This window comes from Leptonotus elevatus, chromosome 13 (genome assembly GCF_054856555.1).
Source record: "Leptonotus elevatus isolate MCC_2025b chromosome 13, RoL_Lele_1.0, whole genome shotgun sequence".
Taxonomy (NCBI): Eukaryota; Metazoa; Chordata; class Actinopteri; order Syngnathiformes; family Syngnathidae; genus Leptonotus; species Leptonotus elevatus.
In genome coordinates, this window is record NC_141251.1 from 8,322,299 (window position 1) to 8,346,208 (window position 23,910).

General features: G+C 39.4%; 2 protein-coding genes across 2 annotated transcripts in view; both read left to right on the plus strand.

The window, feature by feature from the left end:
- Positions 1–1,669: 1,669 nt before the first annotated feature.
- On the plus strand, positions 1,670–7,696 carry tslig3a (tRNA splicing ligase complex subunit 3A). Its single transcript, XM_086092186.1, has 8 exons — positions 1,670–1,810; positions 2,304–2,452; positions 2,920–3,054; positions 3,662–3,843; positions 4,960–5,040; positions 5,125–5,241; positions 5,342–5,509; positions 6,438–7,696. The coding sequence occupies exons 1-8, from the start codon at positions 1,773–1,775 to the stop codon at positions 7,071–7,073; spliced, it is 1,506 nt and encodes a 501-aa protein (XP_085948312.1). The 5' UTR covers positions 1,670–1,772; the 3' UTR covers positions 7,074–7,696.
- Positions 7,697–7,877: 181 nt separating this feature from the next.
- The window catches only part of rin2a (Ras and Rab interactor 2a), a 28,470-nt gene continuing 12,437 nt past the window's right edge, over positions 7,878–23,910 (plus strand). Inside the window, exons 1-8 of the mRNA XM_086093428.1 lie at positions 7,878–8,110; positions 9,027–9,111; positions 11,458–11,555; positions 13,766–13,976; positions 14,361–14,472; positions 14,894–14,966; positions 15,830–15,921; positions 20,912–22,516. Of these exons, the coding sequence (XP_085949554.1) occupies positions 9,052–9,111; positions 11,458–11,555; positions 13,766–13,976; positions 14,361–14,472; positions 14,894–14,966; positions 15,830–15,921; positions 20,912–22,516 (2,251 nt within the window). The 5' untranslated portion in view covers positions 7,878–8,110; positions 9,027–9,051. The remainder of the gene's footprint in view (positions 8,111–9,026; positions 9,112–11,457; positions 11,556–13,765; positions 13,977–14,360; positions 14,473–14,893; positions 14,967–15,829; positions 15,922–20,911; positions 22,517–23,910) is intronic.

A 23,910-nucleotide genomic window follows, 5' to 3' on the forward strand; every position in this document is an offset into this window, starting at 1 on the left:
AAATAACCACATCGCCCCCTACTGAATAGGAGCGTCATTTATTATTATTTTTTTTCAAATTGCACATATCAAGAAATACAATCAGACAGAAATAGGGACACATGACCGGGCATTTCCATACTAACATACATACTACAAAGGACAATTATACCAAGAGCAAAAATAAAAAATAAAGCAGACATAATCTTTCAATAAATGAAGCCACTCCTGGTGTTAATAAGTCTAATAGTATTATTACGAGATTTCAACTCATTTTTACAATGAGTAATATTTGGTTTTGTTTCACAGAAACTACATTGTATTGCTTTGACATGTATTGCTTGCCCAGCAAAATAATATTGCCAATGTAAAAGCCAAAATTATTATTACAGAAAAAAAAACAAATTTTATATCAGTGATACTATTAAGATTGACAACTGACCATTTAGAACAAGTATAAAAGAAAAGGTGGTCCAAATCTTTCATTACACTTTCACAAAGATTTTTTTTCCCATCGGGTAAATATTATTAATATATTTGTAATTACAAAAATCAATACAGTTAATGAAGAACTGCTCTAAAGCCAAGGTGGTTTTTGATTATATTTAACCACCACCTGTATATCCATGTTTATCAGGGATATTGGGAAAGTTTTCACAATGTGTTTGTATTTATTTTGAGCACATCTAATTATCACAAAACTCCACATGTTGTAAAATATGTCCTTCCTCATCTATTGTTTTTATTGAGTTGTGGGTCATAAAGAAGTAATTCCCAACTCATATTTACAAAGCACTTTACAACAACCATTGCTACAAAGTGCTGTACATGGAGTAAAAATCAATCGTGCAATAAAGACAGGTAACACAAAATAAATCCATAAATGTCATAAGTAGATCAGTTGGTAAAAAGGTAGATATTATTTGTCATATCATATTACGCAGTCCTGTTACACAGATACTCAGGCACTTGAACACATTTAAAACATTGCTGAATACGTCCTTACAACTAAATAAAATGAGATTTAATTTGAATTTCATTTAACTTTAGTTTTACTCTAACCACAGGTTGCTAGTACCAAGGTCTAAAAGTTATTGTAGAATATGAGTACACGCTTACTGTATTAGCCGCTGTACTAGTCAACAACAAACATAGCGATCTAATACATTTTTTAAATGATATTATTGTTTTCTGATAAAATTAGAAAGGGTTGCATTGGTGTGAGTGACACTCTCAGTGACGGCTGAAAAAGTTGAAAAATAGATGTAGTTCACTTTTCCCTCTCTTCCTCTCTTCCTAGTTAAACGGTTTTGAGGAACATGGTTGTGTTTCTGTTGAGAGACATAACTTGAGAGCATCAACCGTCCTATTTAAAATGTTTGTGATTAAATCAAAATGTTACAAAAAAACCCCACAGAACTGTACTTTTTAATAACATGGTTATGTTTTTCTTGAGATACATAACTTGAGAGCACAAACAAAATCACTTCTATTTGAAATATGCAATAAATGTTACATATAGCACAAACAACTATTTCGTATTTTACATCCTAAAGAAAAAAACAGGAGTACTTGACTGTACTATACTGTTGTCCGCACTGTCTTTGTGCAGTTTTACTGGTGGTTTATCTTGACAGAATCCGTACACTAGTAGGCGATATTCTGCCTGTGCCACACGTTGCTAAGCAGAAATAAATCCAGCGAAGAAGTCAATCGCCGTTAGTCCAACAGGCAAGCACATTAGTGTGCGTTTGACGTTTCGTGAATTTTAAGCGTACGCAAGAATTATTACTATGGATAATGATATTATCGTCTCTCTGGAGGATTTAGGGTAAGTGGAGGGAAAAAAACAATTTTGTTAAACAATGCACTGTACAGTTGGAATTTCAATGGCTAACCATGTCCGTGTCTGTTGAGCAATGTGACGTGGTATGCTTCAGCTAAACAACTGACCCGGTGTTAAAGCTAACATTAGTCAGACAGTCGTTTTAACCGACCTCTATTGATTGCTCATTAACGTTGCAACAACTATTACAAAGAAACCGTCGGTCAGTCTTCTCAACAACACTTGTTTCTGTTGAAATGAAACCATTGCACTGTTGCTGAGATCAAGTGCAGCTTATTTTTAACTCCACCCTCGCTAGAAAGTCGTCATTTGTTTCAATTTCGTCGTCACGATATATGCGGTCATTCCGAAATGTTAGTCAAATTTGGTTGGTTAGAGGCTTTCAGTTTAACTACTGTACATGTTATATGATAGCCACGCTGGGCTGATGAGCAAAATGGCTTGAGTTGAATTTAAATTTGTGCCTATGTGATTGAAGGTATCAAGGCCCACTGTTGGAGGACGGAGCGCTGGAGTCAGCTGTGACTGGTGGGGCTGCTTCACCGGAATATACAAAGCTCTGTGCTTGGATTGTATCAGAGCTCAGACTTTACAGTAAACTGGAGGAGAATGTCCATGCCACAAACTGTAAGATTTCAAAAACGTTTCTTCCCAAATACCAACACTTTAACGAAGGCTTTTGGTCAAATCCATCACAATTACTGCAAAAGCCCATTGGCAGTGATTTAAATCTAGAACAATTAAATTGACATTTTGTAATATGAGGGCAGTCAAGTGATTTAGTGGCAATTCTGTCTCATCGTTCTGATTTTTGGGTTTCATTCTCATTTGGATATAGTCTAACAAAAAGTGTTCTTTCCTGAGCTATTGAACATATCTAGAGTTAAATTCCATGAAATAGAAGCAGGAATTCTAAACTTTTGTCTCATAATCATCTTGTGATATGAAACCCAAATGCCTTCAGTATACAACATAAACAAAAGAAGTAACGGAATGGAAGGGACTCTGTGTGTTTACTGTATACGCACACATACATTCATGTTTAATTTCACAAGGACAGAAATACAAGGTAATTGCTCTTTTACATTTTTTAGGTCCAAGTGAGGCAGAGAGCTTCCAGCTGGAGATGAGCGGTCTGTTGGCAGAAGTCGCTTGTCCTTACTCCGTCCTCACAAGTGGGGCTGTCAACCAAAGGCTTCTTAACAAGAATGACTGTCTGCTGCTGCTCTGTATGATTTTACTTTTGGCAACAGTTTTTGTATCATACAACATCTACAGCTAGATTTAAACTTCTGGTTCAAGTGACGCAGTTTTTATTTATTTGTTGTTGTTTTTTTGCTGCCAATTGGCAAAATTCTGATGTGCATTATGGCAGAGGGAACAAAAATCATGGAATAGTATGAGAATCAGGCCTCTTCCAGATGTAGATTAAAGTCTGATCTATATCGTCAAGTGCAACTGCAGCCTAAACAGGCAGGATATACCTGTCAGCGGTTTTGACATTGAAATATATGCTTAATGATGTGTACAATACAGACCCATGTTTGATCAACAACAGATTAAAAACACCAAATTAAGCAAAATGTTAACTACAGAAAAAGCGTCGATCATAGTTACTATCCGTGCAATTTGGGAATCTGCGTACATACCAGATATGTCACTTAAAATATACATGTAAATACGAGGTGTGACAGAAAAGGTCACCCATTTAAGTGTTTCTCTCCAACATTACTCTGAGTGGATATGTCGATTTGAAGTCCAGCATTTATCTGAGCAAGCAAGATATACAAATTCAAATGTGACTGAAATAATGACAACGTGTGATTTTCATCTCAGCCTTTCTGGTATCCGAGCTTGAGGCTTCGAGGATGATCCTGGTGAACAAACCCCAGAAGAAGGCCCAGGAGTCTGGTAGCCCTGCCTTCCAGGAACTAAAGGGCATCTGCATGTCACTGGGCATGTCCAAGCCTCCAGCCAACATAGCCATGTTCCAGTTCTTTAGTGGCATTGAGAAGAAGGTCAGTTTGGTCAGCTCTTCATTGATTGGATCTTTTTCACTGTCTGCTTGGGGTAAGGTTCGCCCCGCCTCAGAAATGCGCTTGATGCTGACAGTGACCAGACTCTTCCGCTGGTTACATGGATTAGTCTGGTTTCCAGGCTAATTCTGAACACAGCCATATCTCCAGTTATAAACGGGTTTGCACACTTGAGCAACCATACTCGGTTGTTTATTTCTACATTCCCGCTACAAAATATTTCATTTATTTTTTTCAATTGAGTTGTACAGGTTATATGTCACACTAATGGTGGGAAAAGTCTTGAAATGCTTTTTCTTGGTCACATCACAATAGCCTGTCAGTTGAACGGCGGTGTGTAAACATTATGTCCATTGCATACCCAAACACGGCCAATTAGATCACTTGAACCATATTGTTTATGCAGTTACCATATACGTAACAGATATAAAGTTAGATATTTTTTTTGGGGGGGGGGGGGGTAAATACATGAATAGGTGCATCCACAGGTGTCGAACTGCGAGAATGTGAGAGTCCACTTAAGGGAAAAATCCAGAATGACAATTGGCTTCTACAAAATTGTAATATACAGTGTATTTTGGGCTGATATTCTCATGCATATGAAATTTGAAAATGGCATGGGGAACACTGTGTCTTGCAAACTAGTCAGTGTACTGTAGGCAATTCTCTTTTCAAAAAGTTAGCCTGTGAACACATAAGTTATGCTACCCTTGAATAATAATGAGCCCTCTGTGAAATGCTTGCGATTATTTTTTTTACCTTGATTGAAAATACAAACATTGTATCTTACCGCTCTTGTGGTCATATTGATCTAAATCAGGAAATTGTGTCAGTCCTCAGAAGGCCGTTTTGACTGTGAACCCTTATAAATGTATGATTACCTCATGCTACATACCGTGTACACAGTAAATTGATGGCTAGCTCAAATTATTTTAAAAGGGAGATTGTAAAAACAAAAAAAAAAACTTTCAAATGCAATGTAATAATGTGATGTGATCTAAATAAGTCTTTGTTCTTGCGGTGTGGTGTAAGATTTTAAAATTGCAGTTTTCTGTATCTTCTCACACTGTTTGTTTTATCTGTCACCATGTATGGTAGCTGAAAGAAGCCACAAGTAGAGTACCACCAAGTCATATAGGAGAGCCTTTGCTGAAGAAACCCTTTGGACCTGTGCACATGGTAAACTTGAAAGGATTACAGTTTGGGGAAAAATACACGGTATTGTTGTTAAGATGCTGCCTTTTTTTTTCTTCCTTTTGACAGGAAAAGATAGAAGCCATCAATCAAGCACTTGTAAATGAGTATGAAGTGAGAAGAAAGATGTTGTTAAAACGTCTGGATGTGACAGTGCAGTCTTTTGGTTGGTCAGAAAGAGCAAAGGTATGCAGCACCTTGTATCAGAAGAAAGAAGAACAACACGCTCTGTTTGGTCTAGTTTTCCTCTAATAAAGGCAAATCATGTTTGGTTTTTCCACCACAGACGCAGGCTGGGAATTTGGCTCATGTTTATCAGCCACTACGTTCCACCCTTGGTGCCAAAAGCCAAATCTCCGTAGCTCACCTTCTTGCAGCCCGACAAGACTTTTCAAAAATCCTTCGTACAAGCAGTGGAAGGTCGAGAGAGAAGACTGCTTGTGCTATTAATAAGGTGAGTCAATCAGCTAAAAATAAACTTAGACAAGTCTGCCGCCTAGTGTTAATTTTATCTGCCAGTTTTAAAATTTAGTCTGTTTTAGTCCAGTTTCAATCACACTTGTTAGTTTTTATCATAGTTAAGTCAACGTCATCCCTTTTTTATGTAGTCCATTTTTAGTCAACTATAAATAAAGCATTTTAGTCAAGAAAACATGATTTTATTCGTCTCGTTTTATAGTCAACAAAAAAAATTCAATGTTTCAGTCTAGTTTTAGTCAGGACAATCATTTAAGGCCTGTATTTTTAGATTATTTTTAACCTTTCGGGTCTAAAACTATTTCACATAAAATGTTCTCTCATCTTTTTTTCACACAAAATTACAGCGTATCAACAAGTTGCTATGAGCTAGTAAATTAGCCATCATTAGTTAGCGGTCGGATTAACATTATTGTTGGTTAGATTAATGTTACGTTTTAATTGTAATTTATTTATTTATTTTTAACCTTTCACTGTGAATCCTCCTGTATATGTCCAATGTGTTTGTGCATGTTGCACTCGCTAGCTGCAGATTCGAAAGGGAGTGCGTCACATGGCAGTGTCACAGTGACAGATTAGCAGAAACAAGATTTTACAAAACCATATAATTTTCATCTCTTTTTTTTGTTTATGAACTAAATGTCCATAGATTTTAGTCCAGTTTTTATTAAGTGAAGTACATTTCCGTCTTGTCTTCATTAGTCGACGGAAATGCATACTGATTTAGTCCCAGTTACTGTTTACAAATGCAATTGTATGGGTTCTTTGCACATGAACATCTGGTCGAAGGAGAAATGCGATCAAGCTCGGTGCAAAATTTTGTTTTTTTGTGTTCTGTCACAGTGGGAGAAAAACTTTGGGGTCAGTGCTGAACATGCCATTTCATGTTTTTTTCTTCCCACCAGGTTTTAATGGGCCGAGTGCCAGATAGAGGAGGCCGTCCCTGTGAGATTGAGCCTCCCCCGCCAGAAATGCCCTCATGGCAAAAGCGGCAGGATGCCCCCCAAGGTAGTGGACACTATGGTGGTGGAGGTGGGCATGGAGGCAGCAGGGGTGGTTACGATCATTATTCCCAAGGCAGCCGAGGGGGCTATGAGAGGGGTGGAGGAGAAAGAGGCGGTAGGGGGGGAGGGGGAGGGGGAGGAGGCGGCGGCAGAGGCGGGAGGGTGCAAGGAGGCTGGGGGGAGGGCGGCGGAGGAGGAAGAGGTGGTTACAACAAGGGCCAGTATCAAGATTTGGGCGGTCATCAGGGGGGAGGCGGAACGAGAGGTGCCTATAGAGGAGGTGGTGGCGGCAACCAAGGAGGCCCCCAGGAGTCCAGCCACCATTCAGGTTACAATGACAATTACCACCAGAATGGAAACTGGCATCAAGAGCGAGGCGGCGGTAGAGGAGGCAGGGGAAGAGGAGGTCGAGGAGGCTGGGGAGGGAGAGGAGGCCAGAATTTTAATCAAGGAGGACAGTTTGAACAGTTTTTTCAACATGGCGGCCAAAACTACAACCAAGCTGGCTTTAATCAAAGCCGCCACTACACTAGTTGAAGATAGTAGTGTGGGACACTACAGTGCAGTCCACAATCGCTTAAACAACAAGTGAGAAGGCCTTATCAATCGCAGATTTTCAGCATGTTTGATCAGACTGGTCACCAGTAAGTAATATGTGGATACTTAATTACTGAAATATACATGTGAATGTTTACATATAAAGTGTACATGTTTTTTTTGTCTCCCTCCACAATGAGGGTTAAAAAAATGTTTGTCGGCTGTTGGCTTAATTTGACATAATTTACCTCCACCCCAGTAATAACACTACACTGCTGAGTGTTATCTTCAAGTGCTTGGTAATATACAAAGGGTTCTAAATATTTTAGTTTCACATGCTGACTTGAAATTTTCTTTTTATGGCCAGGGTTTATTCTGTTAGTAAAAGCAAATATAAGTTATTAGAAATAGGTCAAATTGTGTTGCCCTTAAATTGTGAACCTACAAATGTGGATACTGGACTGCATGAATGTGTGCCTGAGCAATAAAATGATCAAAACAGAAATATTATTTTTGTGTCTGATAAAGTGATACTCCAATGAATTGAAATACGGTAAATTCTGGTCAACATAATTTATGTATCATTTGATATGTAATTGAGAATAAAAATGACGAAAATCAAATGTCATGCTTCTTTACGACTTTCAAACAAAGAATCTATCAAACGACGCGTAATTTCATTTAATCCGTACCGAACAACTCGTTTTTGGGCATGTCGAATAAATTGTCACTAATGTTGTTGCATTTTATTATGAAAGGATTTTAGCGGAAGTCTTGGTCTTAACACAAAAAAAGTTCCACAAGGAGGAAAACGCAACCAAGTCGGGAGAGGAACCAAGAACGTTGTACAGTAAAATGGAAAGAAGCCACCGACTGCGCGTCGTGATCTTGTTTACTTTCCTTGCTTTGAGGATACGATGAGGCTTTACATTATTTAATACTAATTTTCGTAAAGCGAGAACGATATGGACCCTTAAGGATCTTGTTGGCTACTTGTAGCAGTGTGGGTTTCTCCTGACAAATTTACACATCACAGAGTAAGTATCGTTTTAAGTTTAAGCAACTTTGCTGTGTGGACATTCCTAACTGGTCGTTCCGTCTTTTCCCCCCATCCGGTGTCATGAGAGTCCGAGTAGTGGTAGCTGCTGTGGTGCGTTTACTGCATTACGTTCAAGGAATCCTGTGGGACTTGCTGTTCAACTTGCTACCACCTGTTTCAACGGCGGTGTGAAAACAGTCGATAAACGTTGACATGGAATAAATGGCCATCCGTGTGTATTTTGGCGCATCTTCATTTGTGAATGAAAATGTCTGAAAGACGGGAGAAACCACTCTGAGTTCGGCAATCGGCATGCCAGCCATCCCCACGAGCTGCACAAGGAATAGTACGCGACAACGTTTGCGAGTTTCTATCGCAAATTCAACTTTGTTTATAATTTTTTAATTCTTCTTCCCTTCACCAGAGCCATTTGTAGCCTGCCCTACACACTAGTGATATTTCTTCTCAGCCAAAAGCCCCAAATTCATCATGCAGTGTTTTTGTTTTGTTTAGTTTTTGTAAGTAATAGCCCCTGAATGTTTCCAACTTCACAGAGCGGTGTGTAATGTATTGTTTGCTAGGTAATTACACTGTTGTTTAAGTGGCATTTGTGATCTTAAGCACACTGTATTGTTATTCTTTCTTCTATCCACAGGCGCTGTTTTTTCTCTCTCCCTCAAACACATTTTAATCTGCTCAGAAAGTCTAAAATCTGCTAACACACTCTCTATTGAGAACCAAAGGGAGCACAATAGTGATAGTGATGTATGCAAACTCAACCGTCACAGGCCAGGTCACTTGTAATAGGCTATAGTACAATAATGTGTTCTCTTTATACATGTAGGATTACTCTGTAAGGACTTGGGCTTTTCTCATCGTAATTATTCCGCTTTAATTAAAATTTTACTTCCCAGGTAGCTGTCCAGGAGATTCAACAAGATGTCCGCCCAAAACATCCATCAATCCTACAAACGGGAGAAGAAAAGCAGTTTCTTCAAGGTACATTGTCACAGCATCAATACTATTTTTCAAAAAGGAAGTGAGATGGAGTCTAATTTGGTGGTTTGTTTCCTGCCTGTTTTTCCTGTATTCCACATATTTGTTCAAGTGGTTTGCTCAACTCAAATGTTTTTCTGGATAAAAAAAAAATATATATATACTCAACAAAAATCTAAACGCAACACTTTTGTTTTTGCTCCATTTTTTTTAATGAGATGAACTCAAACTTCTTCCACATACACAATATCACCATTTCTCTCAAATATTGTTCACAAACCAGTCTAAATCTGTGATAGTGAGCATTTCTCCTTTGCCGAGATAGTCCATCCCACCTCACGTGTGCCATATCAAGATGCAGATTAGACATCATGATTAGTGCACAGGTGTGCCTTAGACTGCCCACAATAAAAGGCCACTCAATTTTGTTTAATTGAGGGTGGGGGGGATCTGGGGACTCAGAGAACCAGTCAGTACTAACTGGTCGGATGGATTATCTCGGCAAAGAAGAAGTGCTCACTATCACAGATTTAGACTGAGTTATGAACAATATTTGTGAGAAATGGTGATATTGTGTATATGGAAGAAGTTCGCAAAATTCCGAATCCTGTCTGATCGAATCAACTTTTAGGATGTTAACTTTTCTGACTCTTTTTGGATTTCCCACTGTTGGGCTAAATGTTTTGTCATTCATGCTGTTGATTAGTAGCCCAGCAGAATGATTGCAAAACTTAAAAGGGAAATGAAACAATGACATCAGTATCACACATTAAATGTTCATTGTTAGTCTGAACATAAGGAAATACAGTTTTCCTATGAAACGAAAATAAAAAGGCTGGCACAACGATTCATCAGGCATCTCTTCTTTGGAATGGTTTTGTTACAAAATTCACTTTAAAAAAAAGAAGAAAATGTACAGCAGCTGCATACTCTTCACATTTAAATACAAAGAAAACCAATAACTTAAATAACATCTCAGGCCTACATTCCAGTACCAATTAATTGTAAAAAAAAAAAAAAAACTGAAGTAAAACAACACAGGCATCTCAGTTCTAATTTAAAATATGTCGAAATTAAGCCTAATTTCAGGTTGATTGGATACTGTATGTCAATGGCGGCTGCTGGTCATTCACAAACGGGACGCTCATGTTTTCTGGGCAAACCATTGAATGTGAATACTCTTAAGTTTTGTCTTTGTAAGGAAGTGGCTTCAACAAAATTTGGTGGACAAAATTCATATTACCTACCATGATGTGCAGCTTGCTAGCAAGTGGAGCTTCTTACGAGGGTACACTACTATGTGACCGAGGGGGGTAGCTCAGTGACACGAGAGTCGCCAAACACAATGCTGGCGTTTTTACCTAAGTCGCTGGGGATCGGTAAAGTCTCCGCTCAGTTCAGAACAATGAAATAAAAAAACTGCCGCGGTGGAGTTTTAGATTTCAAGAACGCTGATTCGCTTATTTCACTGTCAATGAGGCATTTTGCCTCAAGACAGATCAGCCATCACTTTTTTTGTGTAGGGAAGGGGTTGGCTTTAGGGGAAGCGGCGCTTCTCTTGCAGTCTTAGACGAATCGCCACTGCTGTTATGTGTGGTCAAACCACTAACAAAAGATATATTTTGTTTGGAAATGTTGCTTAATTTTGTTAAAGCCACACTCTCGTAACATGTGAGACACAACAATTCTGAGTCACCTTCTGGAACAATAGAAAAATACTGGTCCGTCCTTCCATTCGTTTTTAAAAACTATTTACTTGAGCAGCTTTCAAAACATTGGATGAATCATGTAATATCCTATCAATATCTTCCAATAAGATCTAATAATACAAACAAAAGCAAACAGCTACCATCACAGTGGAGAATGTGAGAACAAAATTGGCCATGAGACGATGCACCATCCGCCATTTTAAGATACCCTTTATACAGGAATTTAGCCCATGTTTTATTTAATAAACATTGGTTGGCCTGGAATACAACGGCCATGTGGCAGTTGTCCCAATTTCCCCAATTGCCATGCCTACTATGCATGCTGCTTGTGTCATATTGTGCATTCTCACAGCAGTGCACGTTTTCACCAATGTGCCATAAAAATATTAAACTATGGCCTTAATGTTTTCCATTATACATTGAACATTACATTTTCAATGAATGCTTCACTCTGGCTTTAACGAAGCAATTGTATGGGAGACCAGTGTGATTATTTATTTTTCTTTATTGCGTCCTTTCCACCTTCTGTTTGATCAACTGTTTCCACATCCTGACATGCCATGCCTCCAACCATTCGTTTGACAAATGTCCGAGTCTCTGCACTTCCTCATTGAATGTTGTTCTTTTGGTTTCTTTGTAGTTGATTGAGTCCTTTGCTTTGGAAATTGGTACTTTAAAAAAGGAGATGGGGAAAAAGCCCGAGACAACAGAAGACCTCAAGACGGATTCGATGCATGGGTGAGCTCTTGCTTTGTGTAATGTCTGAGGCTGTCTTATGTTGTGTATTAAGTCAAGCCATTTGGTTTAATACAGTGCACTGGCACAATGCTGACAGCAGAGTGCACAATTGAGTGTTGTCAATGTGTACTGCTATGGATAAGTGAGATGATCACCAGTTGTTTACACACGTCTGACAATCATGACTCATCAGAAAAATACTTATTTAGGGGTCAATTGTTGGCACTCTTCTCTTATGGTCACCGAATGAACATGAAACAGACAAAAGTAATTATACAATAAATGATTACATACTAGATTGAATGCGATCCAATTGAATTATTATGAAAAGAAAAAGAAAAATGATTTTAATGCACATCCTATTGAGGCAAGCAACCACTGTAATAATAATAATAATAATAATAATAATAATAATCAGTTACCCTGACACTCGTGCTCCTGTTAATACATATTTTAGGCCCACTCTTTGTGAGCTCTGGATGTCTCATCATTTGAAGTGTACGTTCTCCAGACTGCATGTTTCAGCTCCTTTCATAGATGTTCAATGGGATTTAGATGAGGGCTCATCAAAAGGCCACTTCAGTCAAATGCAATCTTTTGTTCTTAGCCATTGGGTGCTGTTTGCTGTGTTTTGGGTCTTCCTGTTGGAGGGCCTACGAAATTGCACCGGACGCAGTGCAGCACATTTTGCTCCAGGATGCCTCGATGGTCTTTAGATTTCAGTATATACCCTGCACAAATTGAAGACACACCTGTCCGCTGGAGCAGTTTGCTCACGAGAAGTGGACCAACATAGTTTTTCTAGTTGAATCAGAGGTCTCACAGAGCGTTACAGAAATTGTGTGAAGAAAGTTGAGTTAGCTAATCATTATTTTTGTCCTAGCCAGTTATTAATTACATTTTTTTGTTTTTTTTTCGTATTAGGTTGGACCAAAAAAAGTGTGGCAATATTGTGTTTTGATCAAGTTTTAGTGACCATTGTTGCTTTTTCTTTTTTCAACAAGAGGTTAATAAGAATTTAGCTTGATGCATATTAGATGATTACTGATCTTGACTCATTCAATGAAACGTTTAGACACTAATGTATTATTATAAAAGTGCTATTGAAGCCCCTTCAGACCCTAATTTTTTCTGCTGGGCAATTTTGTCTGTGTGCTGATTTAGACTCTTTTCCCACATAGGAACAACATGGAATTTTTTTTTGGAGGGGGCTTACCTCATGTTTTTAGTTGGTTTAATTGATCATAATATGGCTGTAACGTGTTATAAACTTAACAAGCTTATATGCAACCTTTTTAACATGAAAAAATTGAACATCATGCAAATCAACTTGCGGTTGTGATTGGTTGGTTAAGATCCAATCATGAACCAGAAGTGGTGACATCATCCAAATTATGCGTTTTATTGGTTTAAACACGCAAATATGTCATATCCACTGCAACCATCTATGGGTCTGATGGGGTTAAATTAACGTTGACAAATGCTCACAAACCACATTCAGATCAAACAATTAAGGCTTCTCAAAATATTTTTCTATCTAAACACGGTAACATAATAATAATAATAATAATAAACAAGTGAATTAGAAGTGTGAGTAATATTGTCTGGAGTACTTTTATAATCACAATCACAAATCTGATTAACAGATTGTTTTTCTTCTTCAAACCTGCTTTTGCCAGTTCTTGTACTTTTGATGGCACAAAAATGTGTTTAATGAGTCACCCTTGTGAGACCAAAAATCCCTGTGCCTGTATTTTTCCTTCTCTGGCTAGAATGTAAAATTTACCGGGAACTTGGTCCTTAAATTTTCCCCTAGAGTATTTTTGTCTTTTGGGATTAGTATCTCCCTGTTGGTAGGGGGTGTTCTATACTGCGCTCCAAAAGTATTGGAACAGTGAGGCCAAGTCCTTCATTTTGCTGTCAACATCAAATGATGATGATATAAGACATTGAGATCAGTTCATCTTTTATTTCCAAGTATTTTCATCTGGATCTTAGAAGATACCATTATTTGTCAAGAAACATCCCATTTTTAGTGTTGTGCAAGTATTGATACAAACAAACAAACAGCTCCGTCGCACCGCTTTGAGTTGTCTTGTGCTAATTTATTTGACCACGCATGTGCACCTGCACTCCCCTTATGTGTTCCCTGGCCTAGATTATATAGTTACACAATCGTGTATCTCGTTTATTGTTTGTTTGTTCTTCAGGTTGGGTGAAGAAGTGGGTGGTCTCTTCCTACCGGCATCCCCCTGTGCTGACATTGGGACTGGGCTGGCTGGAGTCAGAGATTCAGGCTATGACTCACTTCATCGGCGCCTCAGTGTTTTGGACAGATTAATCAATACACATTCTGTGTGGCTCCAACTTGATCTTAGACATCAGAATGCCATACAAATCCTACGGAACCAATCACCTGGAGTAAGGAAACACTGATTACAGTATATATACTGCTAATGTTAACTTTGTTTTAAAAACAGCTCAATAGACAATCAAATAGTGCACGTAAAACATAAGCAATGTCTGTACAAAAACTTGCCAAATGCACACAGTCCCAAATATTTTTGCCATCATTTGAGAGAATTGCTCTGCAAACTAGTCATATACTGTAAATCCAAAAACAAACAATTGGACAATGACAACTCTTTGTGCCACATTGCCACTCAAACATTTACTGGTACCTTTTAATGAGAGTAAAGCGAGGTCATTTCTAATAATAGTCCAAGGCTCTACAATTCTCAAAACTACAATTATAGTACCATTTTATTTTACAGTCTTCTGATTGGATGTTTCTTTCCCCGGTAGACATTTGTGGTGAGGAAGTCTTCAAGCCTGCAGAAAAAGGTCATATCTTTACGCATGGACAAGAACTCCCCAGTTCCTGTGAAAGACTTTGTTGTCAAGGAGAGCCAGTACAGTAAGTTTAAAGACTTTCTTGCTTGGAGCGGGACTTTCTCCTTGCAAATGTGACATCAGCAGAATAATACACGTTGAGTTGTGTATTTTGACTGATTATAGACTATCTTCCTGTCAGGCGGGTGTTTTCCTTGTAATGGTGCTGAAAGGCTCATTGAACTTAAACCACAGTGCAGTCAAGTCAAGGTTTTTAATCTCCCATCTCGTTGAATATATGCAATTATTTAGACAAAAACCTCAATATGATCAGACTTAAAGTTAATTAACTTACTTGTTCTGAAAAATATCTCTGGCCTGTCACAAATTTCTAAGAAACATCTTTATACTGTATTATTAAAACATGAATGATGGTTGTATTTCATTTATCATGCACTGGAATTTAATTAATTTTTTGATCAAAGTGTGCTATTGGTGTCTTCCAGCTTTCTCTTTGGAAGGATCCGGCCTTAGCTTTGCAGACTTGTTTCGACTTGTGGCCTTCTGCTGCATCAGCAGGTAAGTCCATTCTTCAGAATTATTCATGCTGCTCTTGCTGTGCTGGGCTGTTCCTTTTTGTTGTGACCAGCTCATCTTCTGGCCCATTGTACTATGAAACACTGTTTTTCGCATGTTGCATGCTTTACTTAAAAAACAAAAAAAAAAAAAAATAAACAAACTCACTTATGCTATATATGTAACACTTGAGTTCTTGCTACTCAGTTTAAGAATGCGTAAAGCAAATTGGCAACACTGATATTGTAACATGTATGAGAGTATGACAACACCCTTTATCAGATCCTTTATTTTTGCTTGTAGATTGAAAAATACTTGGGTCAGACAACAGCATACATACTGTTTATGAGAAATTTAAAAGTTATAGATTGAAAAATACTTGGGTCAGACAACAGCATACATACTGTTTATGAGAAATTTAAAAGTTATAGATTGAAAAATACTTGGGTCAGACAACAGCATACATACTGTTTATGAGAAATTTAAAAGTTATTTCCAGGTATTGTGAATCAGTACTTCGATTATACGATAATTTGTACTATTATTCTTTATGTAGTGATTGAAGACTAAATGCATTGTGATATTATCTGGTATTCTATGCAAACTCTTTCCAGCTTTCATTCCTGTGGGTTTCTGGGGTAAAATAAGTTTTTGAAAATGTGTTATAAGTTAACTGATTTTTGTGTTGAGGGGAAAAAAAAAGTGTGTGTGTTTGGGTGGGTGGTTGTATGTATGGTTCTGCCAAAGCCAAGCCATGCTCAGAAGAGTGACTCATATGTTTTTAGTCCCCCCTGCTTCAAATTGTTTTTTCTCTTTTCTCATGTAGTTTGGCTGCATTTCATTCTGTTTTTGTTGCTCTTTCCCAGGGATGTGCTTCCGTTCACCTTGAAGCTACCAGAAGCCATCGCTTCAGCCAAAACCTCTGCTGAGCTTGCTGAAGTGGCTAAACTTGGAGCAGGTTTGTTTGTTTTTACACTCAATGGAGCAAGTGTTGCAAATGACAACAATGGTATTGCATCTTATTATTTGTTATTTTGGACACCAAACTGGCACGATCCTCTTTTATTCGTACTCATTTTTTAAAACTTTTTTCTTACATGCGCTGTTTTCGTAGACAGCACATCTACGCATATATCTTGATTTTCTTGGAGGTGCAAGCCTCCTTTAGCAGGATTGACAATTTGAGAGTTTGAAAATGTGTCAGATCTCGCCATTGGAGATCTTCTTGCAGTTCTTATAAACGTACTTAGCGCGCCTTTCCCACGCTGAATTTAAAGGGAATGAGAGGAGCCGTTTCCTTTGGCTGTGAATCAAGTAGACTCTACACACTCCCACAATGCCGTTTCTAACCGCGCGCATCTGTGAAATAAATACCAAAAGAAAGAAAACACACACACAAAATGTACTGCAATTCCAATACTAAATGACTCAGCCTGAGGGACAAAAGTCTTGCAGATCGGTGTTGAGTCAGAACTGGGCCGTTGTGGATCTCTCCCTTTCTGCTACAGAAAGCCTTTTTCATCATTTAACTGCTTAATTTAATTTAATCTGTAAAATTGTTTTCTGCCAATAATTTTGTTGTTTTTCTTCTTAAAATAATGTATTTATTCAGAGACCAAAAGGAAACTCCCTAAGCATTTGAAATGGTCAGATCTGTTATTGTAGTTTGTGCGCCACCACTGACAAAGACAACTGTGTGACACAGAAATTGCAGCACCCCCCGAGAGTGACCTTTCTGTCTATTCAGGCTCTCAGGCTGACTCAGCTCAGAATTAAATCTGCCAGACTTCCTCCAGCCGGCAGCTTATTAAGGTGTCCAGTGTGGCACATTATACCACCCTCACTTTAATGTGGTTTCTATGGATTCAAAAGGCAGATTTTCCCCATCTTTCCCATATGAATAAAATGTCTTGTTTAAGTAAGGTGAGACAATGGTGAGGTTTGTCTCAGTGTATATAAAAGGCAGCTCTGATGTACATACAGGTGTGCGTGTGTGTGTGTGTGTGTGTGTGTGTGTGTGAAACGTGAAAAGAGATTTGTGATTTGGATAATCAGATTATGTGATGCTGCGCAGAGCCTTAAGGCATTTCTCATCATTATTAACTCATTCACTCATTCACAGATTTTGCCAGGCCCACAGAATGTTGTGATATAAAAACATGGAACCTACCAAAAGAAAGATTAGTCTCTTCTTTCATCAGGAAAAAAATACATTTGTGTCTGTTTCCGTTTTGCAGCAATTAGCATTAGAAAATAGCAAATTTTCATCATTATTCACGAATCAGTTGTGTCTGTTTCCGTTTTGCAGCAATTAGCATTAGAAAATAGCAAATTTTCATCATTATTCACGAATCAGTTGAAAACAATGGGGAAAAGAGCTTTTTGCAACATGGCCCTGGTTGATCTCTTATTCTCTGCTGCCACCTGATGGCCATATTTGTAAAAACTACCATTGCTTTATGTGTCCCCTTCAGGCCAGAGGCTGTATCAAAGCCTTTTGTATGCTCTATCATAAAAAAAACATAAAAAACATAGTAATATGTTTTTGGGACCATGGCAATATTTAAAATAGTGTTAGTACCATTTTTTTGGCCCCCGATTCCGATACCCAGTTTTGCAGTATTGGCCGATGCCGATACCATACAGATACCAAGTTGTTGTTTTTTCTCGACATGAAAACGCTCTCCTGCCATTGGTTCAGAGCATTCTAGGGCCTTGCTTGGCATGCAGTGAACATGTCACATCAGTGAATGTCTTGCATGGGCAAGACACAAGATGCTGCATCCAAAGTCCTATATTAGCGTCAGAATGAATGGTATCGGCATGTTACGTGTTAGTACTCACCAATACCGATACCACTGTTTTAATGCAGTGCGGTATCGGAACAACACTAATTTAAAATAGAAAGTTTTTATACATTTTGGGGAGCAAATGAGTTAATAAGATACCTGTATACACATCTGCTTTGAAGTGTACAATTTGCCTTTCATGCAATTGTATAAACAAAAGTAGAGCACATGCTTCCACTAATGCTACCAAAGCCTTAAGACTAATCCCCATCTGATTTATTTGAGTGGTAAAATATCCGCTTTTACATAGCCCGTTTAATTAAACTGCCTTTTTCCAATGCCATTCTACTGTTTAAACACCACAGACACTGAATGGTACTACGTCATTCTGACAATATGCCACCTTTTGGAGCTACTATTAAAACCATACCAACACCTGTGTAAGCAGTGAACTCCAGGACAATGGGACAGTTGTATCAAGTAACATCTAAGGGCAGCAATATGCAACTTATATACTCTATCTAAAAAGCAAAGGCTGCTGATTTTTAGAGCTTCAGTTCTAGCTATGGTCCTGCTATTTTGTTCTATTTCTAAAATAGGTTATTTATGACGAGCTGGATCATACTTTGTTCTTTTGCAGCGTTAGAGATGGTTGTAAAAAAGCCAATTTATGGTGTGTCTAACTCCCCAAGGCTAAACTGCTCTCAAAATGTAGTATATATTATTACAAACAACAACAGTATTTTTTGTACTCTAAAAAAGATACCAACTTTAACTGTACAACAAACATTTTGATAAGAAACAAACAAAAACAACAGACATAACAATGTCTAGCTTGTACAAAAATAGACAATGATCTGTTTGAGTACAGGGCAAATCCAAAAAGGTCACATTACATAGTGAGAGGTGACAGTGAATCATCTAACAAAATATGCTGAAATGTATTCACAGTACAACTAAACGAAAAGCGGTGCAAAAATACAAGGGCCCCCTTTTGGATCCAAATCCCTGTTAGAACTCTAAATCTTCTGTACTAAGAAGCTGATTGAAGACATTTTTCAAATTAGAGTGGTTACAAAAAGAAAAAAAGAAATATGAACAAGTAAAATCAAAGCATGTAACAAAGAAGGGGGAAAAGTGGATTGTAAACAAGTGTAGAGTGGGAGAGCAAACGGGGGTTGGGCATGCGTCATTGAAAGAACTACAGAGAAAGACTGCTGAAAGGGAGGGAGAGAGGCGGAGAAACTCCACTAACAGCCCTCCCATACACACGGATACCATGAGGAGTCATAACAAATATTGAGTAGGAGTTTAGTTGAAGACAGTTGAGCGACGGTAGCACATTACGCAGTCAAAGGCTGGTGATATTTTGCACCCAGTCCCATATAAACATCTCATCTGTTTGTTATCAAGCGTTGGGATCACTGTGAGTATTGTTGTCGTCTATTTTTTCTGGTTGGAAGGAGTTGCTCTGTGTCTGGTACTTACGCGGAATTGCTTATGTCAGTCTTTAAATTTCTCATTTTCTTGCCTGCCTGGCACAGGGACTTTAGAGGGTATGATTCCCTTTAAGGTTATATGCTTGTATGCTTGCAAAAAGGAGCAGCTGTGGTTCTACTCTTTGTTTAAAGCGTATTTTAAGATTGGCTTCAGTGCTTGTGTTGGCTCACCGAGAGTAAATTAATCCTTGTCAGCATTTACTGGGCTTGGCAGAAACAGTGACATGATAGAGAGAGCAAACATGCCCTAAGGCAACAATTGTTTCCCCTTAACATTAAATGTTACAAATTTTGAGGGAGGAAAAATTGTAGCAATGTGGAAAAAGCACTTCCCAGCAGGCTTGTAAATAGTTGTATTAGGTTAAAAGTTACTCTCTACTTGCTTTGTCATAAGTGTGTCTGTGATGATTTTGGACACGGAGGATAAAAAGAACAAAGGATTAAAGGACTTTACGCAACATTTCAGATGAAAGGATAGGAGTAATACGTAAACTTGAAGTTTGGCTTAAGTCAGTGCGTGTGCCATGTGGAGTGACTCGGCGTGGGCTGTGGCCGATAGCAGGTCGTTAATGAATGTGTGTTCTGTTACTCGTGGGAATAAAGCAATGTTGTATGCTGATAGTGTGTTATAGCTGAGAAATTGTTTTTGTATTGTATTTATAACGTTGCAACATCCGTACTTGCATCTGAAGTTAGTCAGCAGAAAACTGCCGCTCCTTCAGGTCGTTATAAACATTCCAGAGGCATGCTTTAATTGGCTTCATCTGGCATGTGTAGGAAGGAAGTGTATGTGTGCACATGTGTATGTGAAGGAAGATCTAAATGATAAGGTTAAACATTTATTTTACGAATGGTTGAAGTCTGAATTGTATGGCTTTAATGGCGTTTGACTTCAGAGGACTTCAGAATTCAGCTTGTCAAAGTAACTCATTTAGAGACTAGGGAAAGCTATAGAAATATTTGGATTTAAAAAAAATCCAGCGTTGTTTGTCCTTTGTTCATTAAGAAACTTTGTTACCTTTCATATATTCATGACGTCCAAAGTGTACTTTTTCCCACAGTCAACTATTTTCTTTGTATATGTAAGGTGTCTGTTGTAGTGTAGGCTACATGATGCAATGTCAAATTTTCTTAATTTTTATCGCTAAGGTTTGTTAGCAAGCCTCTTTCAAAATGATGTCACAATCACGCAGTATTGAATACCAGACAAAAAAGGTCTTAGCCCCAAATTAGAAAATTTGTGTCCTTGATATAACTTAAACCAGGTATATAACTTTTGTTCATATCTATCATTAAATTGTTTTGGGTCCAGTATAGAGATGTCAAAATTAATCAATTAATCTATCATCAAAATGATCAACTTGTTTAGAGTCAGTTTATTTGACCTCTCAAAAGTAAATATTTTCAGATTTCTGTAGTCTTTCATGAAAGCAGATTGATGGGCCTGTCACAAACGTATCTTTTGGAAATCGGTTATGCTATCGATTACAACGGGAATTATTTCTTGCATCAATGTATTTGCTCTGATCTTGACACTACCAAATGTTGCATTCATTCTTGTGTAGTTTTCACAGTTTTTGGTCTGAAAATCTGTTTATATTTTTATCAGATTGCAAATTAACATCACATACTATAATCAGTGTAATTTGTCATTATACAGGTTTCTGGGACACTGAATTGTGCCATAAGAAGAAGGGTTCCTCCTTTTTATTTGGAGCCACAGCTCCTGATAGATCACCTCCACCTGGCCAGCGACCACTCTCAGTTGCATCCACCCCAGGCTGCCCTCTCCTTAGAACTCGTACCCCTTCGGAGCTTGAGTGTTGCCAGTCCAATGGGGCACTCTGCTTCATCAATCCTCTTTTCATTAAGGTTCATCAACCAGAGAGCAACCACAGACCTGAATCAAATTCTTCTGGTATTAGTAGCAAACCTCTAAATCACAACCCAGAAAAAAGCACACGACACTTCGGCGGTGACAGTCCGGCACATTGTAACGCTAATATCTCTGACAGTGGACTATCAAATGAAAACAAATCTTGTAGCCTTGGCAGCATCACAGAACCACAAGCTCAAAAGAAAAAAAGTGGTGAGGACATTACGTCACGGTCTCCACCAACCCGTCCACCCCCACCTCGCTTTCCAACACAGCAATTAGCCCCTCCTGTCCGGCAGCACAGTATGCCAGAGAAAATTTCCTGGATCAATGTCCCCAAGGAGAAGGTGGAAGAGAAGGAGCGCAGCAGTAACCTCTTATCCCGTCTTGGTTCTTCACTTAGCATTAGCCCCTCATCATCTCCTCCTAAGAGATTCAGCATTAGCTCCCCTATTTCCATCCCCAGGCCCTCTCTACCCATCTCTTTATCATCGCTATCCTCTTCGCCTCGAAGGGCCAAATCCTCAACATCTTCCTCCCTGGAGGATGCCCAATGTCACCGAGCACTAGAGGACCAGACTATTGAAAAGGCCGTTCTTAAGGCCAAACTATCTCAGCAGGGCAGCAGCAAAGTTTGCACCCAACCCTGCAGCAGTCTTCCAGAGTCTTCCCCAATGACTCTAAGCAAAAAAGCAGTGGTGCAAGGAGAAAGTGGAGGAGAAGCAGGGGAGGAATGCAAAGGGGTTAGCCAGCGCCTGAGTGACATGAGCCTTTCTACAGATTCTTCAGACTCCCTAGACTGCTCTCAGTCTTTAGCTTTCTTCCTTCCTCCTCTACATGACCCAAGTCCACCCACAGTGGCGGATTTTAACACCCACCTCCCTCTTTCACTGCCCTCATCCCATCTTCTTTACTGTAGCATGGAGGAAGATGATGATGATGATGATGAGGACGAAGATGAAGAGGAGCCTGACTATGGTGTCGGCCTGGAGAGTGACCAGGACCAAGACCAGGACCTGACAATGATACCGCCTGGGCACAGGATAAGACGTCGGCCAAGTGCAAGCGCTTTGGTCCTCCAGAAGGCACTACGAGGACATCTGCGCAAGATGAGTGGAGTTTTTAACTCACTGTTAACACCGGAAAAAAGAGCCATTCGCAGGGTGGTGGAATTGTCCAAAGATAAAGGCTCCTACTTCGGCTCCCTGGTGCAGGACTACCTGAGCTATATGGGTGAAGGGGCGGGCACCCCGGCTTGGCAAAGCTTTGCCTCTGGACTAGAACTACTTCAAACTCTCCGTCAGTTTATCACACAAATGAAGAGTTACCTGCGACAAAGCTCAGAACTGGGTCTGCCCATTGAGAGTCTTATACCTGAAGACCAAATAGGTAAGTTTGGGAATAAGTCTTTATTTTCTGAAAATGATTACACTGGTCTGCATCAAAGAATGACATCAACATTTTCTTGATCAGGTTTTCATGCTGAAACCAATCGTAGTATTCATCTTGCCCCATATACTCCAGTTTTTCTGTTACAGACTATGTACTTTTTTCTTCTTCAGCCGTATTGGTAGGCTACTAGGTAGCCCAGCCACTTAGCTTAACCCATTTTGGCCAGGAGCACATCACCGCGTTCCTACCACAGAGCTGGGAGCGCCCACCCCAAAAGAGACGGGAAAGCGGACACGTCATCCTGTCCTGCCCCAACCAACCCTCGGTCTTTCAGCCCATGAAATACATTAGAATACACACATGACGGCGACGCGGGAACTCTCAGCACACCCCACTACTCCACTCGAGCACTCATGGCCGACGCAGACCCGCAGGAGTCATGAAACAAATGACGATGACAGACGGCGCGCTGAGCACCCAAACCAGCGGCACCAGCTGACAGCGACACACTACCAAGACGTATGTCTGCAGACAATGAGGATGCCAAAAACCCTGATGGCTTTGCAACGGAATTGACGACGAACAATCACGACTCGATTGCCCGAGGCCACCACAACTGCGTCGCATCTGCGGGTAGATTTACCTTCAACACTGGAGCGCAGTTGCAATAACCTCAGGGAACCGAGCGGCATTCACTCCCCGTCCATTCCGCCACAAAGCCATCAAAACTTTCAACATCTCCACTGTCCACAAACACGTCCCAACAATATATCTCCGCCATCCATCCCACAACTCCTGCGAATCTGCGCCAGCCGTAAAGGCCTGAACAAAACTTCAGAAAATGCCACAGGGCCCACGCCTCCCCCACGTACACACTCCGATGCAACTCATCGGCCAAGAGACCGAGAACTGGTCAAAACAGAACAAAATGACACATCCGCCCTCCCGGCCCCAAAGCAGAAGAGCGCCACTGCGCCCCCGGCTCTAATTGCAGAAACACGGCAATGCGCTCCCGGCCAAAATGGGTTAAGCTAGGTTCCAAGAACAATAACTAAACTGTCAAGGGATTTATAGAACATACCTGTATCTCTTAAACCACTCGAAGAGGCAATTTCATGTTTTGGAATCACTTTTCCTCACAGCCAGTGGCTTTGAAACAGGTGAACGTTTATCAGGAGCTTTCGAGGAGCAGCTCATGCTAAACTTATCCTCTACTGGTTGTTGCCTCAACCAAGTACAGTGTACTGTTCTGTTATATGCATCCTAGATTTTTTTTTTTAGGTTTAGTTGGTAGTTTATGGCATATTTAGTGGGCATTGGACAAGCATTTTTGTTTTAAATTGCGGCTACAGCAATGTGAACATCTTTTCAGCTTTGTTTTGACAAAATGA

What these genes read in the sequence shown, in the direction of transcription:
- tslig3a (XM_086092186.1), top strand. Translation starts at nt 1,773, where the DNA reads ATGGATAATGATATTATCGTCTCTCTGGAGGATTTAGG. An exon ending in GAATGTCCATGCCACAAACT is followed by an intron (nt 2,453 to 2,919) that starts GTAAGATTTCAA and finishes TACATTTTTTAG; the next exon opens with GTCCAAGTGAGGCAGAGAGC. An exon ending in TGACTGTCTGCTGCTGCTCT is followed by an intron (nt 3,055 to 3,661) that starts GTATGATTTTAC and finishes TTTTCATCTCAG; the next exon opens with CCTTTCTGGTATCCGAGCTT.